The sequence below is a fragment of the Gavia stellata genome, chromosome 9 (genome assembly GCF_030936135.1).
Source record: "Gavia stellata isolate bGavSte3 chromosome 9, bGavSte3.hap2, whole genome shotgun sequence".
In the NCBI taxonomy this organism is placed as follows: Eukaryota; Metazoa; Chordata; class Aves; order Gaviiformes; family Gaviidae; genus Gavia; species Gavia stellata.
This window is the reverse complement of record NC_082602.1, coordinates 35,872,471-35,899,659: the sequence shown is the minus strand read 5'-3', so window position 1 is coordinate 35,899,659 and position 27,189 is coordinate 35,872,471. Positions and strand designations below refer to the sequence as shown.

General features: G+C 36.3%; 1 protein-coding gene across 3 annotated transcripts in view; it reads left to right on the top strand.

The window, feature by feature from the left end:
* ATE1 (arginyltransferase 1) overlaps nt 1-27,189 on the top strand; it is an 84,716-nt gene that overhangs the window by 53,377 nt on the left and 4,150 nt on the right. For all 3 annotated transcript variants that reach the window (XM_059820992.1, XM_059820991.1, XM_059820990.1), the window contains exon 11: nt 9,765-9,885. In XM_059820992.1, coding sequence (XP_059676975.1) covers nt 9,765-9,885 — 121 coding nt within the window. The remainder of the gene's footprint in view (nt 1-9,764; nt 9,886-27,189) is intronic.

Sequence of the window (27,189 nt, the reverse complement as noted above, 5' to 3'; positions counted from 1 at the left end):
TATATTAGTTTGTGCATATTTTTCCTGTGATTATTTCACTTTATGCTAAATATAAGAAAATAAACTTTAGTACTTAATTTCATACATTTAGTTTAACGAACTCAAAAAATATTGTCAGTTTATGGCAACTCTTCACGAGAAAGATATGGGATCCACAAGACTGAAACACTCGCTTCTTTTTCTGTTTTCTTTTTTTTTTCTTTTGCTTCTCACAGCTGCCAAAATAAACTCCTTTTGAGACAGACCTAACTCAGCATACTTGATGTGTCTCTAATGAAGCATTCCTCTTGAGGCCCCTACTTGGGTTTTATCTTTTTGTCATAGTTTTTTTTAATCTCTCTTTCCAAGTTTAATGCTAGGGTCTCGTTAAGACTTTCTGCTTCAGATTTAAAGTAAACAAGTCCTATTTTTAGTAATCATACGATTTTTATTCCCCAAGATCTTGGTTTTTTGAAGTAAAAAGGCAGCGTGTATTACATTTTTCCCTGTAATATACTTGATATTTTTTTAAGTTGTTGAAAAAGTTGGCTAAAATTCAGAGAAGCTAATATTCATCAAATGTACGAGCTTAACTCTTCTTTATTATTGTTTTCTACTCAAGGTTTCTCAAACTGCGCTACTTTTTTGGGATTCTTGTGTAGCTTCTCTATGAGCAAGATGCATACTAGCTTCCAGCTTCAGAAGTATGTCCGTGTGGTACCATCATTGATTAGCTTGTTCCCAACTGGGTGTTTAATGGCAATTTCCAGTAAATGTTAACTGGTTTTATACCTTTTATTTAAAATCACAAAATCATGTTTTTTCCCATAAAATTTTTGAACATATGGCTGTTTTAATTTCTTAGGGAACCTCAGTCTCTAAACATGTACAAATACACTTTGAATTAGAAACATTCTTTAAAATTTCAGTCTTGTGTTGATGTCATTATTCTGCCAGTTTAGTATCACCAATACTAAATATTAGTAAATGAGAGAGATAAAATGGCAATATTTGAAGCTGTGCAATGTTTTAATATTCTTGGTGGCAGTCTCTGGAATTCCAGCCAGGAAGGTACAGTATGATTTTCCTGTAAGTACTGTCCCATATCAGCATCTCTTATTTTTGTATGCCGGACACAAAGTTTATGTAGCAACACTGAAAGCTAAACTTAGTTTCAATAGGCTATTTTAATAAAATGCCATTGTGTACAGAACAGATTAGCAGAGATAAACAAAAAAGGAAATAATACTAAAAAAAGGAACCTTGGGAAATACAAAAAGGCAAAATAAGATGCATCAATAATTTGATGATGTAAAAGTTCTTAGCAAACATGCTTAAAAAGTGACCCTAATTTTATGTAAGCTTTTTTGAGTAGCTACGTACTTTTAATATTTCTCTTTGTTTCTCAGTTTCAGAAGTTGTCTTCATACTTGTCTGTCATTTGGATATTATTATTTCAGCCTTGGATAAACAGTCAGCCAACTTAGGGCAGTTCAGAATCCATAAACTTGCTGTTTCTGTCATCAGATGTCTGGAACCAGGGTACAATAGCTGTTGTAGGGTAAATAATGCTGCTTATTGCTCCTCAAGGGACCATTTTGCAATGTTTTGTACTGTTGTCTCTACAGTGTGAAACACCATATCCATGGCAAATTCAGCTTAGTAGCATTCGCTGTTTAGATTAAGGTTACTGAAATCTAAGAACCGTAAGTGTAGAACTTGTTTGTGTATGTGTATCTATCCATCTATCTTTTTTAGCCAGAAAAAAAAATGAGTGAGAACAGGTATGGGGTGGGAATAGGCATAGATGTTTAGTGGCTTGTGTCCAAGTTCAGAAATGTTGCTGTGCACTAGACACCCATTGGCTTGAGTAAATCTCAAAATGCAAAGAATATGAACATAAAAGACTGGCAACTGCCCCCCTGCAAAAGTTATCTTTAAATTATCTTTTCCTAAGTAGTCATTTAAATATATGTTTGTCTGTCTATTCATCAAAGAGATGTTAAAAGCATAGTTTTTATGATGTTATTCCTGAATATACAGATTTTTTTCCTCTTTTGTACAAGCGTAATTGCTGGCTTTATTTCAGGTATAGCGGCTTTAATATGGTGACTTCAGATAGAGTGGCTTTAGTTGCTTAGAACAAGCAATGGAAAACTCTCACTTATTGGTCTTTATAAATGAAAAAGAACAAACTCTTGGCAAGAAGTCTTGGAGGAGAGAGCAATGCTTGAAAGTGGTTGACAGAGTACGCCCAGAGCTGTGCGTTATCTTTAGCTCTGGCCAGCTGCATCCCAAGGTGATAACAGAGATGATAAACGCCCACCATGCACACATCATTTCTGCAGCAGCCCTCCACAACAGCGAAGTGAAAGTCTCTTGAGCATACTAATTTTTTAAACTTGAAACCAGAATTATCTTGTTGATTAATACAGTGGTGTGAGAGAGGATAATGAGATCTCTTTGAGTGTGGTCATTGATATACGTTATCTCAAGCAGCACTTTGTTGGCTTCTTGGATCTTGCTGATGGCACATTTGTATATTAATGTGCAGCATTTCATAGCTTGGATCTTGTCACATAAACATCCACAGCCTCCCTTAGCTTGTTGTACTCCGTGAGTGGAGGGAAAGATAATATTGGCGTACAAATGGAGGAAGAATAGTTGGACAGAGTTAGAGACTAAAGGGGAAAGGAAAAAAAAAGAAAACCTGTCCCAAATTTTCTCCTTTTTTCTCAGTGGAAAGCAAATTTTTTTTCTAGCAGTCCATCAGCCTTTTCAGACACTTATTGGCCATTTTCCGGTATCAAAAGCAAGCTAGAAAGTGTTAAATATTTGAGATTATTTTTATGAAAGAGGACAAGGTGAAAGCAGCCATTTAGATTGTACACTGAGTTACGAAGATAGCAGAATTCCTAGGAATAGCATGTGTTGGGAAAACAAAGAAACGATAATACTTTCTGAAAGTATTTCAAGGGGGGGAAGTATTTCTTTGTAAGTGCTTCTGTGCAGATCACCATAGGCAAATAAAGGGCTGAAATTTACCTTAAATCTGAGTGAAATTTAAGATAAATTTAATTTAATTCCTTTTTAGTGGTGGGTTAAGAGCATGCAGACAGGTAAAGGCCAAATAAGGGCATGATAGTTGTAGGATATTGAGCGTGAATCTTGTCTGTATTAGTTTTTGTCTTTTACTCATTATCTTAATCTGTTTTACACTTACCTGAGATATTTTGTTTATCTGAGGGACACTATGAAAACCTTCTGAAACAGTAAACATTTTTTATATTGAGTGAAGAACAGCTAAGTATAAATGTGTAGTCAATATTTGTAGGAAACAATTTGTTTCCTACTAGTTGTAAGACATGTAGGAAACAAGTGCCATAACTATTTTCTCCTTGGAAACAGTTTATCATTAGTTATTTCTGTTAATACTTTACATTGAAATGGGAAATAAACAGAAAAGAGGTGAAAGTTGGCAAATGACTTCATTGCTTTGGTCAGTCAGTTTAAAGATTGTTGGGGCACCTTTAAAAACAAAACAACATAAAGTAATGTCGTAACAAAATAACTGAACTAAAAAGTGTTGGTACGCTTCTTTTCAAAATACAACTTGAAGTGATGTTTATATTTCACTTATGGGAAACAAACCAATATAGGAGCAGGTGGGTATTTACTCTGAGTTTCTATGTTTGAGATGCATTGGGAAGCATGTTACAGCTCCCTGGCTGGCCTGTAAAATTCCCATTACACAGGATTTGTGCCTGTGATAATGTAACTAAAAGAATGAGAATCAGCACAGCTTTTTGAAGAGGAAGGACTAGCACTTCATATACTTCTCTGAAGTAGTTTGAGTTCTATGAGCTACAAAATGAAGTTTGGTTATTATTCGTAACATTTTTTTTAAGGATTACAATGCATTATTCTTTAATAAAACAGAAAGGTGGCTAAGCTCTCAAGAATGCAGCTCTGGGATCCTAAAAATGTTGATTACGTAATTAATTCAAAGTTTGCAGTTTGGCTAAAATCAGCTCGCGTGATACTGGCACTGGAGCATCAGGCAGTCAGCTTGCACGTGCAAGCGTGGGCTCCATGGTTAAATCCAACTTGTTACTTATTCATTGAGTTACCCACAAACTATACATTGGCTGATTTAACTTCTTTTTGGTACATACTTGTATGCTGAATACTTTTGATGATGAATCTCTCATTGATAAATAAAGCTGCTTGATTTATTCTGTCTCTATTGATCTTGGAGTTTTTTTTGTTTGTTTAAAAAGATTAAAAAAAAAATGGTGGTTACAAGGAGGGAGTGAATTTGTGTGGGTTGTTTTGGGGTGGGGTTTTTTGTTGTTTTTTTCAAGTCTTTCAGGCCTTCCACAGATGGACCCCATGTGAGCGACTGCAGACGGTTGGAAGCAAAAGCGGATTCAGATGTCCAGCTCTTCGTCCCCGCCGGCGCTGGCTCACTGCGCGGGCGCAGCGTGGCACGGTCCAACCTCCGTCTGTGAAAACACAGCAGTTAGAGTTACTTGCAGAGGACTCTCCTGGGGATCGATAAAGTCTATTTCTGTTTATGTAATGAAATCAGGGAGCAAGGGTCTGCTGTAGTACTTTGCTGATGGGATTCCAGCGGGGTTGTCTTTCATTGAATAGGCTGAATTTAATAAACCTGTAGTCTGGCGCGCTCTTTCTCGGGCGGTGCTGCCTTGCTCTAATGGATTGCTGTTGATAATTTGGGGTTACTTTGTTTACGTAGTCTGAGAGCTTCTTTTTAAGCAGCTGGCTGGAAATGGAGATGAAGGGAGTCTTAATTCACTTTTAATAAAAGATCAATGGGTTTATTGTGAAAAAATAGAATACAGATGTAAACTGTACCTGATAAAAGAATTAAATGTGTGTTTAACCTTCCGATTTTGTTTTTTCAGTGCTACTGGTGCTTGACCTTCTTCGGTTTTTGAGGCTGTTCTCTTTCTTGGTAGTTTTACATTTTAAATTTTACTTAGACTACAAAAACAAACTCTGCTGGTGTTTTTCATCTCAAGTGCTTACCAAATCCCTCAGATTTTACAAAATATTTAAAAAGTAATCTCCAGACTAAAGTCTCATTAAAACCTTTGGCCTTCCTGTGGAACAAAAGTTCAGAGAAGTTCTGGTCGATTCTGATTTGGAAACTGTAAAACAAAAAATATCATGGTGTGAAGTATTAATTCAAGCTTGGCAGCCTCACTGTAAAATATATTTCCAGAAGTTTCCAATTAAAAAGCATCATGTCTAATAGTATAAGGGAAAGCACCTTAAAGGCTCTTTCTTTTATATTATATAGGAGGAAAAATGCCCCAAACATTAGTGAAAATAAAATGTCTTGGAGGTATTTTTTATTAAACAAACGGTCACATTTATATTGCAATGTGTTGACTTGGTAGAAGAAATTATGTACTCAGGAATTTCTTAGCTATACTAATTTTCAGTATTGCTTTTTCATCAAGCCATTTGATAAATTAGTCAGATATTTATAAAGATGCAATTTTTTTCTTTTGGTTTTCTTTATATCTTTGTTATACCTTGTGCTCTCCTGCTCCTTGAACAATGCAGTTTGGATGTTTTTGCCCTGTGGCCATTTACCCCTGTTTCAAAGGAGAGAAAGCAAAATTGCAAAGAGGACAGATTGACTAGCATGGTTAAAGGTACGGAATACCTTATGTTAGAGGATGCAGTAAAGAATTTAGGTCCCTTCAAACTGATGGAGGTACCATATTTGTCCGTAAAATCATGAGTGGCATGGTGATAAGGCAACGATTGTCCACTGCATTTCTGTAGTAGAGGTAGGAACGGTCATCAAACAGAACTACAGTTTGGAGATTGAAGTAAATCAAAGCAGTTGTTTAGGATTATCGAATGGCAAAATGCATTATTACTGAAGTTATCTGGTTGTGGAAGGATCTGTATTGCAAACTGTTAGAGGTCAAGAGAGTACTGGCAGGGTAACTTTATATGCTTATACTGTTCTTTTAGTCTTCACTGAGTATTTTCTATTGATGGCCATCAGAGACGGGATATTTGACTATGCCATGGACATCTGGTATGACCTGCAGTGGCTATTATGTTATAACAGCTCAAAATGTGTTAATATTCTGTCTCAAGCAGGGTGTTTCTGGATGTCCATGAAAATTTTAAACAGCATCAGAAATTATAAGATTTTAGGCAAATGTATTTTTTATTTTCAAAAACATCTCAAAATAGCACATTTTACATCGTCTTGGTTATTTCTTGAGAAAGTGTAGATGCATAGACAGAAATATGTGCAGTTGTTGTATATTGACAGAGTGCATTTCATCAGCAGGTGGTAGTGGATTTAAGAAGCTGAAACATAAGACAAGTGCTTGGGGATGGTCTGTAAGATGATACTTTTTGTTGAAAGTCTTGTTAAGTATTCCCAAGATGGTGTGGACAGCATAAACAGCGCTACTGTGCAAGAGCTTTTATATCATGAGATAAAAGAAAGCAAAATGTTTTCAGTTGTGGAATTTTACCATAGACAGAATTACTTCTGAAGTGTATGCTAATTTAATCTGAAGCCAAAGAGAAATGATTTTCAAAAACAGTTTTGCAAATCTGATGAAGTTGTTCTACTGTGGTAAAAAGCTCTGCAGCAGCTCCCTTCAAGAGATCCCCTTTCGATTTTGGATTTATGTTGGGTGTATACTGCAAATCAGCAATATTAAGAGTAGGAAGGAATATAAATAGTATGCTTAGAAGCAATTTTTTTTAGATGATGTAATCATTTTAGAGTGTGTAATGAAATTTGAACACTTTTCTTGAAGTACAGGTGCTCCTGTACATGAGGCAGAATCTAGCTGGGTTCTCAGGTTCAGATTTTTTCACAGCCCAGGAATAAGGGGAGAGGGGAAAAAAAGGAAAAGTGAGGTGGATTCTTTGTTGTTTATTTTCATATTGAGGTTTTAAACATTTTTAAGAAAGAAAGTAAATTGAGAGTAAGTGCTTAGGGGAAGGGGGGAAAAAGGGAAAAGCCCTTAGAAACTATTGCATTTGATTTAACAGATTCTGTGGATTCCCTTTTTAATTCTACCAATATAGACACAGTGCTGATGCGGTTCATTGGGAAACTCACCTCAGTGTGTCTCCATGTTCCCACTTCCTCCAAGGAATGAGTCATGGGATGTGGGTTTAACCAGTAGTGTAAATAAAATGCCTTTACAGGAGAAATATCTTACTTCTAGTAAGTTTGAAAGTATTTTTAGAATGGGAGGGTATTGAAAAGCATCAATGACTTATTTAATTTTTACCTCTAATTACATTGCGTGTCACTGGTCAATGATGTGTCATCACCGCAGCCTCATGTATCTTCAGGGAAGTTTATTAACAAGATCCTAAATTTTGGGGGAAGAAAACATCTAAAGGAAGTCACCTTGGAACTATTTCTTCCTTTTTCCCTCCTAAGTAGGGTATTTTGATGCCTAAAATAAATACTGAATCTACAGTGATGGATTGGATAATCAAATCTTCTCTTTACTGTTTTGCTCAGTACTAAAGAAGCTCTTTTTTGTTATAACCAAACTAGTAATGCTGCAATGCAGTTAATTTTATACATCCCATTTTATGACAGAATATGACATTATAGAAGTAATTGGGAGGTGTAGAATAGGGCTGTATAGTGATATGATTTTAACGCGTGGCATTCATAAATGTGATATATTTTAAGATGTAGGGGCAGTAATTTCTAGGAAAACTGTAAGTGACTGAGCGATCTTTAATCATAACGTGAGTGTTCCCGTGCAACTAGGAAAGACTAAACTGCCACCTTGTACTTTCTGTGCTTACGCGACAGCTCTGAAAGATGGGTTACTTGGCTATTCCTGCCTTCTTGGCCAGTTGAGAAAATGTCTTTAAATCAACAAGTAATTATGTTCTAATTTTTTAAAAATCTGTCTGAAAAGGCGTATTCTTTCCCTAAGTCCTTAAATTGTTTCATCTGAGTAATGGTGACTAAAAGTGTTCTTTAAGCATTACCTTCACATACCTTTCAACTATTTCTGTTTAGATAGCGTAACATTTCAAAGCGGTTTATTTAATAATGTCATTTCCATTCTCTGGCTTTAGAGGATTTTCTAAGGCCTTGAGGTTTAAGCTTCTGCATGGAATTGGAGGAATATTGTTTTAACTTAATATAGAAATTTGCATTTAATTAAAAAAAAAAACCCAAAAATGAACAACGGTAGTAACAAGTCAGGCCTGAATGGTTTTCAAATGAGAAAATCAGAGTCATACAGACTCATTTTGGAATGATACATCAGGTATTAGACAAGGTTCAGCATAAAGCTTTTTTTTTTTTTAGTGGACAGTTATGACTTTGTTTTTATGAGACACAATTTTTTTATTTCTTGCTCAACAATTTAAAGTTGGTGGGAAATACATAATGGAAAAAAGCTAATTCTGCTATAAATATTGTGAAGAGTCGAACAGTAAGAGAATAAAAGGAATTGGGAATCTCTGCAAACATTCAAAAAATGGTCCTTCTGATTCTCCAAAACTGGGTGTGTCTAAAAAAAATAGCAGAGCTTTTGAATGTGACTTTTTAAAGTACATCTTTATCACCAGACTAGTCACAGGAGTTATCTACATCCCTTCCCAAACATTGGTCAGCTTCATTTGAGACCACTTTGCATTTTCTTTCATAGTAGATGTTAAAAAAAAACCAACTTCATATCAAGATGAACATCTTCATTACCTATTTAGTAGTATTGATATGAAGAACTCTTAATTGCATCGACTGCAGTGTGGTTTCTTACAACACCCAGTCTTTTAACTGTTGCCTCAAGACCTTTATAATTGAGATCCTTAAACTTACTCATTCTATTTATTGTATGTCTGATTTTCATGCTGATATGTGTAATGAATTTTCAGTTTAAAAATTAATTTGATATTGCCACCATATGGCTCTGAATATTGAGCGGATATGGATTAAACGAATAATGGCTTAAAGATGGATTTTTTTGATGTAAGTTTTATAGGCCGATGAATAATCTTATTCTAAATCAAATGACGATCTGATTAGAGGAGGTGGTTATTGCTGAGGCGGTGATTTTCTGTGTGGCTGAAGGGAAAATAATTATGGCTGTTTAGTTTCTGGGAATGTCTGCAAAGAATATCTTTTTAATAAATCAATGAAAAATGGTAGAATTTCATTAATCATTACCTGTAAGCTATTCCAGGAAAAACTCCATGAATTAAAAAGAAATGTTAGTATTTAAGTAGCAATGAACAAAATGCTTCATCACTAATGCAATAGAAATCGCATCCTGCTTAGTGTTAAGTGTTTTTTTCTATTAGAATTTTTTTTTTTTTTTGGGTCTCCCATTATTTGCTAGAATGACCAACACTTTGGACAAGCTGCTTTTGGAGGTGCTGAGTTTTTTGGTGTCGGCACCAGCTCAGCAGAACTCTAGAGGATAACTTAAATACGGAGTTGCAGTAAGCAAAGCCAAAACTTTTCTAGTTCATCTTGGATACTGTAAAAATGTGTTATGTTAATTTTACTTTTTCTTCAAGTGCCAAGGTTAAGTTTGTATTCCTGAGATGGTGCTGACATTACTAAAGGAGTAAGCCTGTGAATTCAGTGAAGCCGTTTCTGACTCATTTGGTGTAGATGAGATTAAAACTATTCCTTGTTCATAGGAAAATCTGGAAAGTTGTAGCCAGAGTGTTCTTGTGCCGCTGATATGACTACTCTCTTTTTCTTTCTTTTCCCCTTTTCTCCTTTCCAGGGTCAGTACAGGCCCTCTGACTTGTTGTGTCCAGAGACGTACGTCTGGACGCCTATTGAGCAATGCCTACCCCTGCTCGAGCATTCGAAATACTGTCGATTCAACCAGGACGTAAAAGCAGGTAAGTTTACAAGTAATGATAGGTCTGTAAATTGTCTGTCTTGTTTTTACAATGTATTGGTATCATCTGTTGCTGAAGCATTATGGAAATCTTATCTATAAAGGCTAAAAAGTGTAAAATTCACAACTCCTCCAGCAAGCATTAGCGACTAGAGAGTTTTATCTTCTAACATAAAATAAGCAATACAAATGTTAAATACATTCTGCTTTACAGACTATATGTAGTTCACAATTAACACATTGCTGCCTTTCAGATAATTATATTTGTTATTCTGCGCGTGAACAAAACCGATCAAATAATTGTTCTTCCCTTAGATTCCAGTCAGATGAATGCATAAAGAAAGGACATTAGAATCAATACAGGAAAGTGAAAGGGCTGGAGAAGCTTAAAGGCATCCAGTGCTTTTGTTAAGAAACAAACTGGCAGATTTAGTTTAACAATCTGTCAGTGAATCTGAAGAATACAATGAACAGCAGAAACACCTTAAACATCTTGAAGTAGATGAGATGTACATTATTTTTTTTTTTTTTACATTATGTAGAATAGATACTTAGTGATTTGCCAGCATAGAATGGTCAAAAATATTACTGACAAAACATAATACAGTAAGGATACTGCAAACCAAAGGGGCATCATCATCTCGATTCTGTGAAATTCCTGTGGCATACCACGCGTTTGGAAACTGCAGGATATAAAACTTTGCATTATTATCAGCACAGAATATCTCACTCCAGACACTACTGGAATTGTGGCTTATGTCCTGTGGTTTAAGGAAATTAAAACATTGCTACACGTTGAAATGCACTGGACCTGCTGTGAGCTTATAGTCATTTGAGGTTTAAGTAGTTGCTAGCTCTAAGGAAGCTATTTCTCAACAGTAAAATCAGTTTCCTTCTTACTTCTTTACTCTCTACAATAGTCAGTAATATGAGTTTTTAATGAAGTTACAGTGAATTTAAAAAAGAGCAATAGGAGTGATGGTGTGCTTTATTCCTCTTGAACCAGCTTTCTATAATACTGCCCATAATTATGTCAGTTAAGTAGGTTGTGATTTATCAGGAGTGGGACTTCCGACATAGAAACTGAGGGCGATAACCAGATCCAGTAAACAACTGGGGGAAATAGTGCGACTTGCATTGCTGCCTGGGGCAATAAAATAGTCACTGGAAACGGTCATCTTTTAATATTGTCTGTAATGTCAGAAAATTTCTGAAACATTACCTCACACTAGTTTGTTCATCATGTTCGGCAATTTTTGAACTACTTTTCCCTCCCTTTAAGAAAATAAAAAATTCACCTAATAAATATGCCGGTTCCAGGTTATGAAAACACACTATAGAACAGCAGCGAGTGCTACTTCAGGAGAGGGTGCTAGGTGCTCTGTGCTATGTGCTCTGACCTTCCAAGTCTCTGCAATATGAAAAGGATTTCTGAGTATTCATACCCATTACATTGCAGAGCTTCCTATAATCAGATTTATTTTTTTTCCTGAAAAAAAGGAAAAAAAGAGATGCTCACAAAAAGTAGCAAAATTTTTGTAAAGTATCAGAAAATATTAATTGATATTTTTAGAGGATTTTTCCCTGTTTTGCATTATGTGGTTGTCCCAAGTTCTTGAGTGTTTTCAAATGGTTTTAAAGTGTATTGTTTTCCATTCCCTTCTCCTCTGACGTCTAATACTTTTGTTAACAGTGGGAGAATGAAGAAGAGAAGACAGACAAACTAAACAAAGTTCTTAACTCTTTATACACAGAGATAAATCTAAAAAAGTGTCTAACAGTTAATAACTTAAAAAAGCAATCATAGGAACGATAATAACTTTTTATTGTTTTGGATGGCAAATCATGGGTGTCTGGTGGTTGAAATAGGTCCAACTCTTTACTGCTTCTGGCCAGTGTAGTGAGATTCAACCTTACTTAACCTCAAAACACTTCAGTCATACAGAGACAACAATGAGGTCTTGTGCCAGCAAACTCTCAAATTTGATATTGAAATAAACTGCTGGTAGGCTCTTTATGTGCAGTTCCTAACATGTATTGAAAAACACCAGTTCCTTCAGAAAAAAATAATTGCATAGCAACACTCAGACAACATTCATGGATAAAAGGTCATGTTTGTCAAGTATTCTTGCTTTTATAAATTACCAGTTTTGCCTAAATTACTCATGCCTCAGAGCAGATTTTTCATTTTTGTTGCCTGTTCAATTTGAAAAACTCAGAAGATGTGGCATCATCTTATAAATGAGAGAGACTTATTAGGATTCTGATGTGTTTATTATTAACCAGTGGCCAGTCATTTACTTGGAAATAAATAAGCAGTTAGTGATTAGGGCAGTAATAGAGGCTTTGGCTATCGATGCATTCTGAAAATTGAGATAGTGCTAAACATCTTTTAACAGGCCATTAGCTGTAAGAACAGATGGAGTTATGTTAAAGAAAAAAGAAGTTAATTAAAAGATTGCTCTGCAGATAAGTACTTGTCAGTGACTTTGACAACATATCAAAACCTTTGACAACATATCAAAACTGATGAGCAAAATTCAATCACATGATAGGGTCTGCTGAAATATTCCTGGGCATGGTCTGTCTGTCATACTAGTTAACTTCCTCCTCTCAGAACTGTTCTTCAGGGTTTTACTTTGTTGGTACTTTCACTAGCAGCTTTGCCCATAGAACACAAATGCAGTATGAAAAGAATTGTAAATAATTTACTTGGTATCCTGGCAATACTTTTATCTTTCCACTTTCCATTTCTCTGAGACTAACCCAATGACGTGTCGTTTTTTCTAACATCGTTGAGCATTCCAGTTTGTTGCTCCTGAGAGAAGCCTGTGAGAAATGTCTTCATGAAGTAAAATCTTTATGAAAATCTACTTTGGGGTATGGTAATTAAGTTAGTGGGAAACTTCAAATCTTTCTTCCCATCAGCCCTGGACTGTCAACACCTTTAAGAAGCAACTTCAGATAAGGGCAGATACAATCCCAGTCTAAAGTAGTGGCTTCAAAGCCTTCATAGTTTTCATAGTTTTATAGCCTCCTGACTATGTCGCGTAGTGGGGGGGCGGGGGGGGTGCCAACCAGGGTGAACAGGGTGCTGTTACCCAAGTGACAGAGCTGTGCTTGATCCGAATTCCAAAGCATGGCCCACAGCAATCTTGGTGGTGGAAGCTGCTTCCCACCTTCCTGTGTCCACTGCTTTGTGCAGAATCTTTGAGTAGTGCAGATGAAAAAGGACTTTAATGCTTTTTATTTTTTGACTGATTTGTTTGCTGATGTTGATAAATTGGCTAAGCTAATACACATCTGCTCAACTTCCTGCATATCTAATAATAGAGTGAAATCAAAATGGAATTGAATGGAATAAATTAATTAAAATTAAAGTACTTTCTCCAGTGTTGAAAAAATCACATAACAAAAGCATACATAGACTCCTCTGTGTTGGCTTTGTGTGGTCTCAGAGACAAGACGCTCTTTGCTCCAGAGAGTATAGTCTAACACAAACCACGATGGATGCAAAAGGATGGTATAAAGAAACAGAGAAGCACTTCTGGTTTGTCTGGTCAGTTATACTAATAGACTAAATTATAGTCTAGTAATAGACTAAATAGTAATAGACTGAACTGCCAAAACTGTATGAATATTTTGTAAACATCACAGTGAAGGAAAGTTTTGAAGAGAGATCTAAGAAAGTACATTAGTTATCTTTTAGAGTTTATGGAGAAATCTTTTTGCAGCATGAGAGTTGTAGGAGAAATGAATATGGGGAGACACAAAGGACTTTCCTTCAAAAACAGGTAAACTGGTCTGGGATATGAGATCCCGTAGTCAGAAGCAGAACTTGCATTACTGCCTGTAGGTGCTAGGAATGAAGATGGGAGTGAAACAGACTGTGGAAAGCTTTAGAAGTGATGTCGGTCTGATGCGATTAGAGTATGGGTAGCTGGTAGAGACATGCATGGAAAGATGGGGAAGTAAATTTTGCGGTAGTTCATATAGGTAGAACGATGAGAAGAAGGAAGGACTTGACAAGAACAGAAGAAAGCTGTTGAAATAAGTAATGGTAGGATTAAAACTTGAAAATCTAGATAGGTATTTGCAGAGATGAATAAGAGAGGCTGTTTTTTAGATACACTATGTAGAAAGAAGCTAGATCTGAAAACCTGAGGAGATTACAAAGCCAAAGTCATATGCCAGCAGAAATTTGCCAGTGCCTAACAATTCAGCAACCACCTTCCTCTCCTTGTTCTTGGTGCAGACCAGACTTTGCCTCTGCCATCTCCACACGGCAATAAAGACCTTGCTTCTTCCAGCAGAGGAGTGGAGGTCCTTTGAAGAATTTAGGCTTTAGACTATTTCCAGCTGGTCTGAACCAAAATGACGATAGGCATTGGAATCAAGATAATTTGTCTTTTCTGTGCCTTTCAGTGATCTGCCTGCAGCCACCCAGGAACTGGTGAGGCTGTGTCTACACAAAAGAAAGATGTTGAAATCCAAAGTCTTATAAATTGCCTCATTGTCGCATTCAAGTCTTAACCATCTGAAAAAAAACCAAAAAAACCCCAAAAACAGAACAAAAGAAAACACCACTAAAATCAGTGCCTGAACTCTCCTTTCCAGGAGTATTAGTCCAATGATCAATGCCAGAGTCCTGGGACACTACACCTATCTATGCTGAGGTCAGAGTTTGAAGTGAGAGGTCTCACTTCAGGCTCACAAGAATCATTCTGGAAAAAACTCCATTCAATGTATTACCTTACGAACAGAGTTGATGCCAGATCACTAGTTCCTGACTTACTGAACTAAAGAAAATTACTTAAGATTTCCAGTCTTTTTCTGTAGTAATCTTGTAAATTTGCAAGTTCTTACCAGATTTTTAAAACTTCTAGGAATACAAGCTGAAAAAACCTTTTTTTTTCTTCAGAAATACATCTTTCTCACATATTACAGAACTAACTCCATTTTATTTGCTACACACAAAATAAAAATTTTCACAGCTTTACAGCATTGTTATTCTGCTGCACATAGTAAGCTAGAGTAGTAAACGGCAAACATTCCCAGTATTTAATAGCTTCTGAGTCCTCTTATTAGCGACTTGATTATGCATCTTAATGCTTCTTGCAAGAAACTGAGGGTTATTAGTTCTAGTAAATAAAACTTAGAAATCTGCAGGCTTGGGCAATGCAGTCATACAAAACTGTATTTATTTGAAATACATATTTGTGTGCATAGTGCTTTCACTAGAAGAATAATTTGTTACAACTATTTCAATAACCTTGGTTTCTAGTGCTGTGTTTTTCAAAACATTTAATTTTATGTACCATTTAGATACTATTCTTTGCTAATAAAAAGGGTGTATTTCAGACATGTTTTACATTTGCTGTACAGGTGAACGCAAGTATTTTGATTTTTTTTTTTTCTTTTTTTCCCTTATCAAGTACAGAGGCTGTTTAATTTTAAGATAAAGTAGTGTATTAGCATGATTCTGGTCTTATTCCTCCTCCCTCTCTTAATGGAAAAGCCATGACCACATATTTGTATCCATAAAGTGAACTGCGGTTGCTATTTGGTCACGTCTGATAGTTTAGATCCCTGGTAAAGTGTTGTACACGTGTAGTGTTGCATCTTTGAATCTAGTCAGATGGATTAATGCAAAAGGCAGTATACGTTCATGTTTATAAGGGTAGTGTGATGCAGATTAATGTTTATAAGGATAAATGCACTGAAGTTCTTGAGATGACAAAAATGTAGTCACAAAACTATCACAGATGGAAAACATTACACAAATTGTTTAGAACTGTGCAATCATCTGATTAGGGAGAAATTGCTGGTCTGCTCTAAAACAACTGCTGTTTATAGTTTTTTAAAGATATAGTGTTGTGTACTTTGGAGAGTTAGGAAATAGTTTAAATAAATTCCGATAGATCACGAACTAAATTCTTCTAAAGAACTAACTTTCCACTATCTTATCAGAGCTATAGGTAATAAATTTGAATTCTCTAACCAAGAAAAAGACAGACATATTAATTATTTCTAGCAGCTCCTCTGGAAGAGACATATCTTACAAGTTTGTATCTGTTTCTGATTAAGTTTATAAATACTTGGAATCACCAGAATGCATATTTCTAAATCCAGTGTGATCCTTGAGCATACAAGATACTTAAACAATGTAGATAATGCCAATAAGGTGTAGCCGGGCAAATTTTTCCCTCACTTTTTAGTATGTTTGGATTAAATTGAAATGACATGGGGCTTCAGCCTCATATGCAAAAATACGCTCAAATATTCCAGTGCTTCTGTGATAAAAAGGTAATGTTGTTAACTTAATTTGTGGGTCCTACACTACTGGCACGGCATAAATTGGCTTGTGGGTTAGAAATTAGACTGAACCATCCGCTCTGGAGTCTCCCAAAACAATCAATTGCAAAGACAGAAAGGTCTTCAAAATGGATTTGAAGTACGGTCATAATATGAACTCCATTTTGCATTGTTCTAGCAAATAGCAAACTTTGCTAAATATCTGTGATTTAAAAGTTTGTATTTATTGATGTTCTAAATATATCTGCTTCTGACATACATGTAGCAGAGAAAACCAACGCCCCTCAAGAAGCACCGTCGTCTGACTTGTAGTGTAGTTCATGAAGCATTTGGCTTGAACTGCAAAATTCCCAAAAATATGTTTTAATCCAAAATGACTGTCATAGAGGTTGTGTAACGAACAGACGTATTTTGAAATTACGTAATTTTTTGAGGACTCTGCTTGAGAAATAAAGATATCCTGGCATACTTCTCACATTGAAGAGATGAATCTTAGATGGTTGTGTGCTCAAGATACTCCTTCACTACTTGAATGTTGTGACATTTGATTCTCTGGTGGAATAATTCTGCTTTTTTTTGTGACTGGACCAGAAGTGAACTCATTAGTTGGTGAAGATTCAGGGGAATGTGGGGAAGGACAAGCACTGCCAAATCTTGTAGGAATCATTTTCCATACTCAGAAGGTGTTAGAAACAAAAGAACAGAAATTAGAAATTAAATAATGTGGGATAAGTAGAGTGATCATGCAGATTTATTTCATGCTGAGGATAACTAGCATATGGGATTAGTTTCAAAATGTGATAAAAGTTAAAGGCTGTAATTAGGCGCAGATACAGAGCAGCCGTGGAAGCGACACCGCAGGCATGTGCTGAGTCCCGGCGCAGCCACACGCTACCAGCCACCACGGCAAGCTTTTTCCAGGGTCAGACCTTTTGTAACGATCCTCGGTGCCTCAGAACATGTTTACTCTCTGCTCTGGTGACATCATCCCGACTTTTCACATGCAACATAATTGATTCCATGTTTTAATTAATTTAACCAGTAAATTGATTGCTGTAATCTGATTTATTTAGCTGATAAGCTACTGCCAATTGCTTCAGTTTTGCCTGTTTCATGGAAACGCTTGCATTTGTAATTCTCAGCTTGACTCTTGTATTTGGTTTTTCTCCTCCTTCTCCTATATCAGTCTTAACAAGGACTTTGCTTTGCCCTTCTTTTTGAAAGATCCGCTTAGTGCTTTCTGCCATTTTCACTTCTATACAGTTGTAATATTTTAATAAATAGTATTTAACTCTCTCACTCTTTCATCCATCCCATTTTTTGGAGCTGTAACTCCCTAAAGCATAACCCTGTAACTGCTGTCTTTCGTACTATCTTTTACACCATTGGTTTTACTGTCATTGTAAGCTTGGGGCTCAGTACTGCGTTTTGCTGTCGGCTTGAACTGTCATTAAAACCTGTGATTAAAAGTCCCTGGAAGTCTGGCTGAAAGTGGAAGTGCCTCCTGGGAAGCCTTCTTGTGAAAGTCTGAAGTCCTCACTAGTACCCCTTCACTATCAGCTGGCGTGGGGTCAGTCCCATGGGAAGATTTTGCTTCAGAAAAAGCAACAAAGCTGCCAACATTTTTTATTCTTGCATAAATGTGATGAAAATAAGTACATGGAAATATATTTATAAAACAGTGATTGTGGATTTTTTTTAATTCTAAAATTCTCTTTATTTTAATTAATATTTCTATCTCAGCCATAAAAAATTTTTTTAATTCCCTGGAAGCAAGGTTTTAATCCAGACAGTGACGATGGCCTATTAAAGTTACAAAGTGTGTTTTCTTAATTTGTTTGTGCAATGCAAAATGACTCTAAAATACATAAAATTAGGCAATGACGCTATTCCTCCATCGTTAGCCCTTGTAAAACTAATTTGCCGTGAAAAATAAAGTCTGAAACGCTTTTACATGTCATAAATGTCAGCTTTGCAGTCAGTGGAAGTCGGAGAAATTCAGGTACGGGGAAGGACAGTGATGATTTGCTCTCACCCAGGCATGAAGGTCAGGATGTCGTCTAAGGCGCTGTTCATGCTACAAAACTTAGACTGACTCATTAGTGTCACTTTGTAGTTAGAAAATTACTGATTTTAATGGAGTTGAGTATTTGGCTTCTTGGGTAAATCTTACTGAATTACAAGGTATTTTAGCTACCAGTTGAAATGAAAATGCAGTTGATGTAGTGTTTCTGTGTTTTCTTATGCAAAATCTGTTCAGGAAATAGATGGAATAAGCTGTTCTGTTTGAGATGTCAGTGTAGTTACTAGTTTTAAAGTTCTACTAGAGTTAGTAATCAGGTAAGCATTCTGTGTTTAACTAAGAAAAATATTTATTCCTGTTCATAAGAAATGAATGAAGTATTTCATTCATCCCTAATAGGAATTGTTTGTGTTGCAGTTGCTTTCCACCCCCTCATCTTTTCTATTTAAGATGCATCCCTAATTTAGTATTCTCAACCTTTAATTCACAGATTTAATAGTGTGTTCAAAGTTTTAATCCCTCCCAGCAGTAACTGAGTCACTTTTGGTGATGAGATGACAGGTATCTCGCTAAACTCTCTGGAAGGTTATGTGTGCAGTTTTGATCCCCTATTAGCGAGCGATTAGAGAGCTGCTTTCATCTGCTGTTTCCAAGGGCTAGTTTGATTTTGAGCATCATTTTCCATTCTGTCTCTAAAGAGAAATGAGCAGCTCAAAATACTGAACGTACCTATGTTGTTCTGAATATCTTGGATACTTTGGGGAACAGAAAAACTCAGCTAACAAGGGTTCTGAGAAGCATGGGGGAGATGCATCTGATGCAGGATAAAGCTTGGTCAGGCTCATCAATGCTGACCCAGAGCAAAGAAACCTTTCCAGACCCCAGCATGATCAGACTCATGCATTAGACTGCAGAGCCCAGCAAAAATGAGTTGGGCAATGAATGAGCTTGTAAACTTGACCTGGCTAGCGTGGATCTGCAAAACTACCTTGTGCAGTCTGCTGATTTGCCTGGGTGCTGCAGCCGCAGAACCTACTTTAGGGTGACGGTCTGCAGGGCCATGCACAGAACTAGGGTCTCGGGGTGTTCATGCATTTAAAACCTAGCTGTACCTGCTGCAGTTTTGCTTCTGGTCCTTGTATGCATGGTGCGTTTCAACTGAAGGCATAATTGAAAGTTGACTAGATGACCAAAAGGGTGTTTAAAACAAGAAAAAAAGAAAAAACCACAAAAGCCTCCAGCGTATGCAGTCAATATTCTTCATTGGCAATTCCCCTGCTCGTTTCTCGTATCTGAAGTCATCAAGAATAGTGTCAGAGATACAACTTCAGAAGAATTGACTAGTTCATTTTGTCTTCTGGAAGAGCATCTAAAAGTGAAATAGTTATCTTTATCGATCTACCATCTACTAGATTATATTCCTTTTTTTTTTTGCCTTAGTGTCTTGCTTTTGGAGACGCTGGATACTGTTTTCAGATAAGTTGTTCAATGTCATTTAACTAACATTTTCCCAGGTACTACTAGGTTTTTTTATAGTGCATCAATGAAAAGCAAGTCCTTGGAGAAATATTGATATAATTTAAATCTAGCCCTCCAGTAGCTATTTCTCGGTCACCATATTTCAGGATAATAAATGGAGGTAGGCTAGAATAATCGTATTATATGAGAGCTCCTCATAAATAAACCAGGCATTTTATACTTATTGTTTTATGTGCATCTCTTTCAAATGTGTCCAAAACAGTGGGCCGTACTTGGATTTTAGTGTTTGGCAATGTAGTCAAAGGATTGTATTTGCAGGTAAGCCAGAAGCGTTTGCAGGTTGCTGTGAATTACAGCTGAAAACGAGAACTGCTATGAATTGCTGTATTCACAGGAAATGTTTTCCATTGGCCCCTATTCATGTTTACTACTAGAATAATAAGAGTCAAAACACAATGAGTTATTGTTTCCGTGTGGCACAGCAGGGTAGGCGGATTTTGAATGCATTTGTGAAGTGATTAGTCTGCTTGCTTCTCAAGATTGAATTGCAAATCATAAACCAGTTGTATGATTTCAGGCACAAAGCCCAAACGTTTTGTTCCGAAGATGTCTTTAGGATTGACCCTTGCAACTTCTTTACCTATTTTAAGGTTCCCTATAAGTTATACTTGTAAAACTGTAATTCTTCTGTCTTCATGTTTTAAGGATCATTAATAATATTTTGTTAAGGTGCATTTTTCCCCTTAGAAATGTTCTCTTTTGAACAGTGATTTCAAAAGTTCCTACTTTTTTCTTGTTAGAGTAGCTGCAAAGAGTTGGTGGATTGAGAATATCCTGAGCATTTTACTGTACTTCCTTTGTGACTTGTACTTTCTGGTTTTAATTAAGAATTCTTTTCATTGAATTTTTTGTTGTTGTTGTTTATGTTTCATTTTAACTGTACTCTTATTTTGGTTCAAGTTAGTAGTTTTACACCCCAAGGCATACTGGTCTTTAATTTAGTTAATTTAATTAATTTAATGTATGAGTCTACTATGAAAGAAGCAATATGAGAAAAAACACATTTCAACTAGCTGTTTTATATAAATATTACTATTAATGGGTATTCCTTATTTTGTCACTGTCTATTGTCTGTTTTGTTTTTGAGGATGACTTCCTATGCTTTGCTGGTGAACGAAGAGAAATAATGCTTTAAACTGAGTAAGAAACGAGCTTAAATTCAAAGGGTAGACACATTAGACTTCTGATTGAGGTGGAAACATCTTCTATTTCCAGTAATTAATATCTCCTATAGTTCAGTCATAAAATTTGAAAAGTTAATTTGTTTCTTCCTTTTAAAGTTTGATTGTTTTAAAATCATTGATCATTAACTGTGACAAGGTCATGTAAACCAGATGTAGCTTTTCTTCAAAAAAAATTCAACAAGGCTGTAGTGTTTCTCAAATAAATTAACGTTGTGTAGTGTAACCAGCAAGGGATGGGTGCTTCTTTTGGTCATTTTTACACCAAGTTTGAATGCTCGGTTATCATGAAACTTTTTAACTCCTTGAAAATTGAATTTTAAACCTGTTATTTTTCTTTGATTTGGGAAGTGTGAACACTCTGCCCACCTTTAAAAACGATGCAAGTCCTAACTGCTTCAAAATTGAAAATTAACAACTGAGAACAACTTGAAACAAAACCAAAACCCAAGCATCCCCTTGGGGCTGTCAGTCTGGAAGTACAGCAGTTGTCAAGTATTAATTGCGTACTCTTTTTTCTGTGGATTTAATGTTTAGAGGTAAAAATAGTTTTTCCGAGATTCTATTTTTCAAGCAAAATGGAAACTAATTTGTAATGTGAGTTATTTATGTGGGAGTTTCCTTCAAAGACTGCTTTCAAAGAGAATCACAGGTATCAGTTAATGGCACAATTCTAAATATTTTAAATTTTGAATTAGGACTGGTTCATTGCCTGTTTCCTTTCTTTCTTCCACTGTTTCATCCTGCTACGGAGAAAATAAAATCCAGGTTCTCTGTGTAGCATGGATGCAGAAGCACAATGTGAAGATGGCCAAATACTTTCTTTGTTCCAGGGGGCTTAACTAGCATTTAAGGAAACTGAAACTTATGATCAGAAGCAGCATCATTTCAGAGTTTAGCAGGAGTGCCATGTTTCTTTTTTGAGTTAGAAATACCAGACCTCAGTAAGGCTTCTTACTAATTCTGAATCCATTCGGTACAGAAAATGTAAGAAATATTTTTCTGTGATTAATGTGGGTTTTTTCTAAATTGGCAGTTGTCCTTTTTCCTATTTAAAAAATAAGATAGTCAATAAATTTGTCACTTATTTTTAATGATACTTCACTTATTTTCCTGTAAATGGAAAAATGTACTTTAAAAGAAATGTTAGCTTGCTTGCATCTCTAGATTACGCCCCTGACAAATTTAAAAATGTCCTGGTTTTGAGGAGTATATTCCAGGGGATGAGGGAAGAGGTACCATTGACTCAGCACCCATCACACATGGCTCTGAAGAAGAGCAGTGCAGAATGCTGCCGCCGCAGGCTGTCTTTCCAAATCAGTATTGATCAAAACCAGCTTGACCCAAGTCAGCCACCACCAAAAAGCTAGTTCAGTAATAGTTTGCTACAAAAACCTTTGAACCATCACACTTTTTTCAATGCGACGTTGGCTCCAAGCCTGCGTAGAGTTGCAGCAGGCTGTCGCAGAGCTCGCTCGTCCCTCTCCAAGTCTCAGTTGTATGGCTTTGCACGTGCTTACCCAGCTTTCTGACCAGATGCAGCTGTTTTTCACTTCAGCTCATATTAGGTAGTAATAATAAAGATTATTGCACTTGGAGAATAAAAACGTTCTGATATCGGCTTCCCAAAATAATTTTATAAAAATGCTAATCAATTCCTACTCTGAAAGAAAAAAATTCAGAACATGAAACTTTGGATTTCTATGCAAATGCACACTGATGCCCATTTTGCTATTGCAGTGAATTAAAATGGTAAATTAATTCCTCCTTGTTTTGTGTTGGTATTTCAGCAGGAATGCATATCAGCATTTGAAACTCATGTTTTGGTTTCGGGAGGGAGCTTGCAGGTTTGGGGGGAGCTTGGATTGGGTTGTGCAGAGAAATAAAATCTGAATTGTACAGGAGTATGTCAGACTTCCTGCTCTTCACATTCCTCCTAGTCCCTTGAGTATAAAAGTATTTCTGGGGCTGATTGCTTTATGAGGCTGCCTTTGAAGACCACTGCTGTTACTTTTAGCTTACTACTCAGTGTCGCTCAGCAATGTTGACTATGCTTTTGACAAAGGTGCGTGCGTGTGTGTAGCTGGGCCGAGAAATCAAACTGATATCTGCCTGACGTCTGCCAAGACAAACCATTGCGTAGAGGGTCTTTAGATCACTTCTACTTTTCGCTTCGATTTTTTTACTGATACTTAGCAATGTACCTGATATGCTTTGGGTTATTTTCAGAAAAGAAATCCTCCATGTATGAATTGCATTTAATAACGATACGGGGCTGGGAACAAAGAATTTTAACACCTATTTGCAATCTTTGCAATTTTTTATGGGATCACGGTGGCAAGGTTGAATTATATATGAAATCTCTTCTATATTCAAATTTCAATAGACGAATGCTATATAAATAATTTGCTGGTTTAGGACTGTAGGGGGGAAAAGAAAGAAGTGACAGTTAATTTATTCAACAAGAATTCAGATGTATTTTTAGCTTTGAAACTTACAGGATGATATTTCTGTAAAGAAAGACAGTCGGCATCCACAGTTGCTCAGTTTCTGAAAATGGCAGGTACTTTCAATCTACAGAATTGATTTTTCTGAAGTTTAGGTTTTTAATCTATCTGCCATCCAAACTATATTGATACATGTAACTGAATTACAGGGTAAAACCTTGCATGTTTTACATGTGAAGTGACATGTAGACTACAATTAATCAACAGCTCCATGAGAAGGTAATCTTCACAGTTACAAAGGCAAAGTCCTAAGCGTTCAAATGGACATTAGCAGTACCGTACCTCCTTCTAATACTATTGTTCATTTATAACGGTCTTTGTTGATAGAGCTGCTTCCACCAAACCCAGTCATTTCAAGTGATAAAGATGAAGTGGTTCCAGAGGTGTCAGGAGAGAATGCACAGCAATAGATAAATCGTAAAAACCCCATAAAAATATGTTCCAAGACCCACTGATATTTTTTTAGATCAACAAAATGTGGACTTACAGGAGGATGGTTTCTACAATATTCTTAAGAAGCAACTTGCCACGTGAGCTGTGTGGCTCAGTCTTCAACAGCGTGGTGTACGAGGTCCGGTCTTAGTCATACAGGGGTGGTGGCCAAAGAAGTAAGCCTTAGAAAATTAACTGGCTATAAATGAGAACTTGATGAGGCAGCCAACAATTACGCACTTGCAAAAGAAATTTTGTCTTCGAATCTTCGATTTTATCTTTTTGAGGGTTATATAAATTAATGCACCAACTACTTGTGAGGCAAAGCAGAGGTTAGTGGGAGACACAGGAGGTATAAAATGAGAGTGTCATAAGGAAAAAAAAAGCTTTTTTAGCTTTTTAATGGTAACAACACTGCATCAATAATTACAGTAATGATTCAAATTGCCCTAACGTATTGTTCCACTATCTGATCAGTCTGAGTCCTTCCAGAAATGGAAGTCACTAACTGAAATTGCTTTAATAAAGCATGGAAATAATACTTATTGATATTTTTCTTATTTTCAACAAGTAATTTAATTTAATATATCATATGATCTCATTTTGAATTGGGATTGCTCCTGTATCCCAGCATCAGTCACACAGAGAAGGCCTGTTAGAATTCGGTTGGGATCTTCTTAAATATAAAGCAGATTTTATCATGTGCTGCTCAGCAGGAGCAGATATTTAATTTTTCTTTTTGGGAGGGTAATTTCTTTTTTAAACAATGCCGGAGCCCAGTCTGCTTTTATTTTCCATTAAATTCTCTTAAATCTCTTCTCCTTAGGTTTAAATCATGAATAAAGGGAGTACTTTCCTGAATTCATGTGGTGTTACCTCCAGAACAGTAGCAGTTGAAAGGTGGCTGAATTTTAACTTACAGATTTGTTATTATGGTGACACAAGTTCCTATTTGCTTTCTCTAAAATCTTAACTATGTACCTGAGATTATTTTACTGATACTTAACATGTCAGTAAAAAGTTTCTTTTTCAGATGGAGTTTAAATTCTGTATATTTAAGTACTTTTACAGAAGGTTATTTTTATCATTAAAGTTTTTATTTTGGGGGAGTCAATGGAAGAATGTTCACTAAAACAGGTAATCTTTGTAGACATTTAGACTATTGTTTTTCTGCCTTTCAAACCTTACTTGAAGAATCTGGAATCAACCTTAATGTGTAGAACAAATATAAATACCGTCAATCAAACATAAGTTTGTAAGACCAAACATAGCTGGCTTTAAACTTTATATATGTAGTTCATGCACAGAACTTACTGTCTGTGTTAAGCTTAAAACATGTCTGAAGTATTCATATTACAGTGATTTTTTTCAAGATACTGGTATTTTCTCAACTGCTCTGGGAGAGCCTTCTGCCTGAGGGTTTGTGTTATAAACCCGTGCCACAGTCCAAGAAAGGACTGGTCTACAGCATGGTTTGGCAAGCCTTACTTCTCCCCAGAAAATGCTTGGCTGCAGTGCTTAACAAATTTGCTAGAACCCTTGTCATAACAACTGTTTCATCCAGCTGCAGAGCTAGAGCTAGCATGGGTCTGACTGCAAGAAGGATAATGCACCGACTGCGCTTGATGTAACGAGTAAAAGTGGAGTAAGGGTGTAAGTGCTGAGCAACAAGAACAGAGTTCAGCTGAGCCAGTAAGGCTATAGTGAAGCTGAAGGTACGGTAGCTTTAGTTACTGTAAGAAATTGAATCTGGGGCCAGGAACATGACAAGCCAAGAGATGAACTCATCCAGAGTATCAGGCTTCAGTATTATTTGAAAGCAATGAGTATCAACAGTGAGTAGTGAACAGCTTTGAAAGTGCTTTTGGCATGAGTCTATGAAGGCTAGGCTTGGCGTAAATCCATTTCAGGACACAAACTTATAGTCAGCCTAGAGGTGCAGCAAATATAAACTTTCCAGTTTAAGAAGTTAAAATAACTTTACACTTGTGTCACCTCCAGAAGCTAAACTTGCAAATTTTTCCTTGGTGAACTTTGAGAAAAGAGGAGGCTGTAATAGAAGAGGCAGTAGGGCTGGTAGTAAAAACAACCTATTGGGATATCAGAAAGGTGTTGGCCACACATCAAAAACCTCATGGATTTCAAAGGGGGAGAGAAAGCCATAAAGTGTTTTTGACTTGGGTGTTTATCTAAAGCAATTGCCAACAGTAATTAGTGGAGAATGCAATCTTAGCAAGTACTATTGAGATTTTCTTCCTTCAAACCACGTTTTCCTAGTTAAGTCTTAAGAAATACATTGTGCTTTCATGTTAGGAATCAAAACACAGATAAAAGTAATGAAGTCATTCTAAACTTTGTAAAGCAGGCTTCGTTAAGTTTCACATACTAAATTCAGGCAATCAGCAGAAAAATGTTTGTAAGGCATTTCTGTGGATGAATAGGGGCAGGTTCTTAAGAATGTCTTGCAAAGAAAAGCATTTCGTGACCTCCTTTGTCTTAGTTAAAGCATAAAGAAGGCCCAAAAGGGAGTATTATGCTTTTCCATAGTAAGGGCTACGTTTGAATCGAGGCTTGTCTTACAGATTTCTTCAGATTCTGCCAGACAACTTGTTTAGCTTACTTGTGGCAAGTCCAGTGAGCTTCAGGTAATGAAAGCTATGTATGTAAAACAGGTAAGTTCAGGTATGTAAAACAAAGTAAGACATGACTTGGTGGTGACCAGTTTGCTTCCCTGAGCTGGTGTCATATCCTCTGCCCTTTGGATCTATTGCCATTTGTGGCAATAAACCTGCTGAAAAAGTTCTATCTCTGTTTATTTTCATATAAATAAAAAGTTATTCAAATTATCTGATTTTCCACAGCAGGTGGTTTGATTTTGAGTCAACTGATGCTCAGCAAAAGGCTTCATTGCGGGTGTTGTAAGCGGGGAACGGTGTAGAGTAGATACCACCATTCAGATCCTGTTGAAGGAGCCTACAATGTTCTAACCTAAAGGAAACAAACATGTGAACTTATAAAGTATTTTAATTTGGGGCAGATTGATGCAGTACTTTAAGCAATTATACTTACCTGTGCTGTCTCTTCAGTCAGAATAATGTCCTGGTGCCAAAAAAAGATTAAGTCTTTGCATAGTTTATGTCCCCAGATGTTGACCTCCTAGTAAGCCTCTCTGTTACTATTTGAATTTACATGGTTCTAGTCTCAAACTCATATTTCAGCTTCAGTGTTTAAGTTGACTCTTACATTGGTGATTTTTTAAGCCTGAAGTTTAGAAAACTCCCAAGATTTCTTTTACTGGTATTTTATAA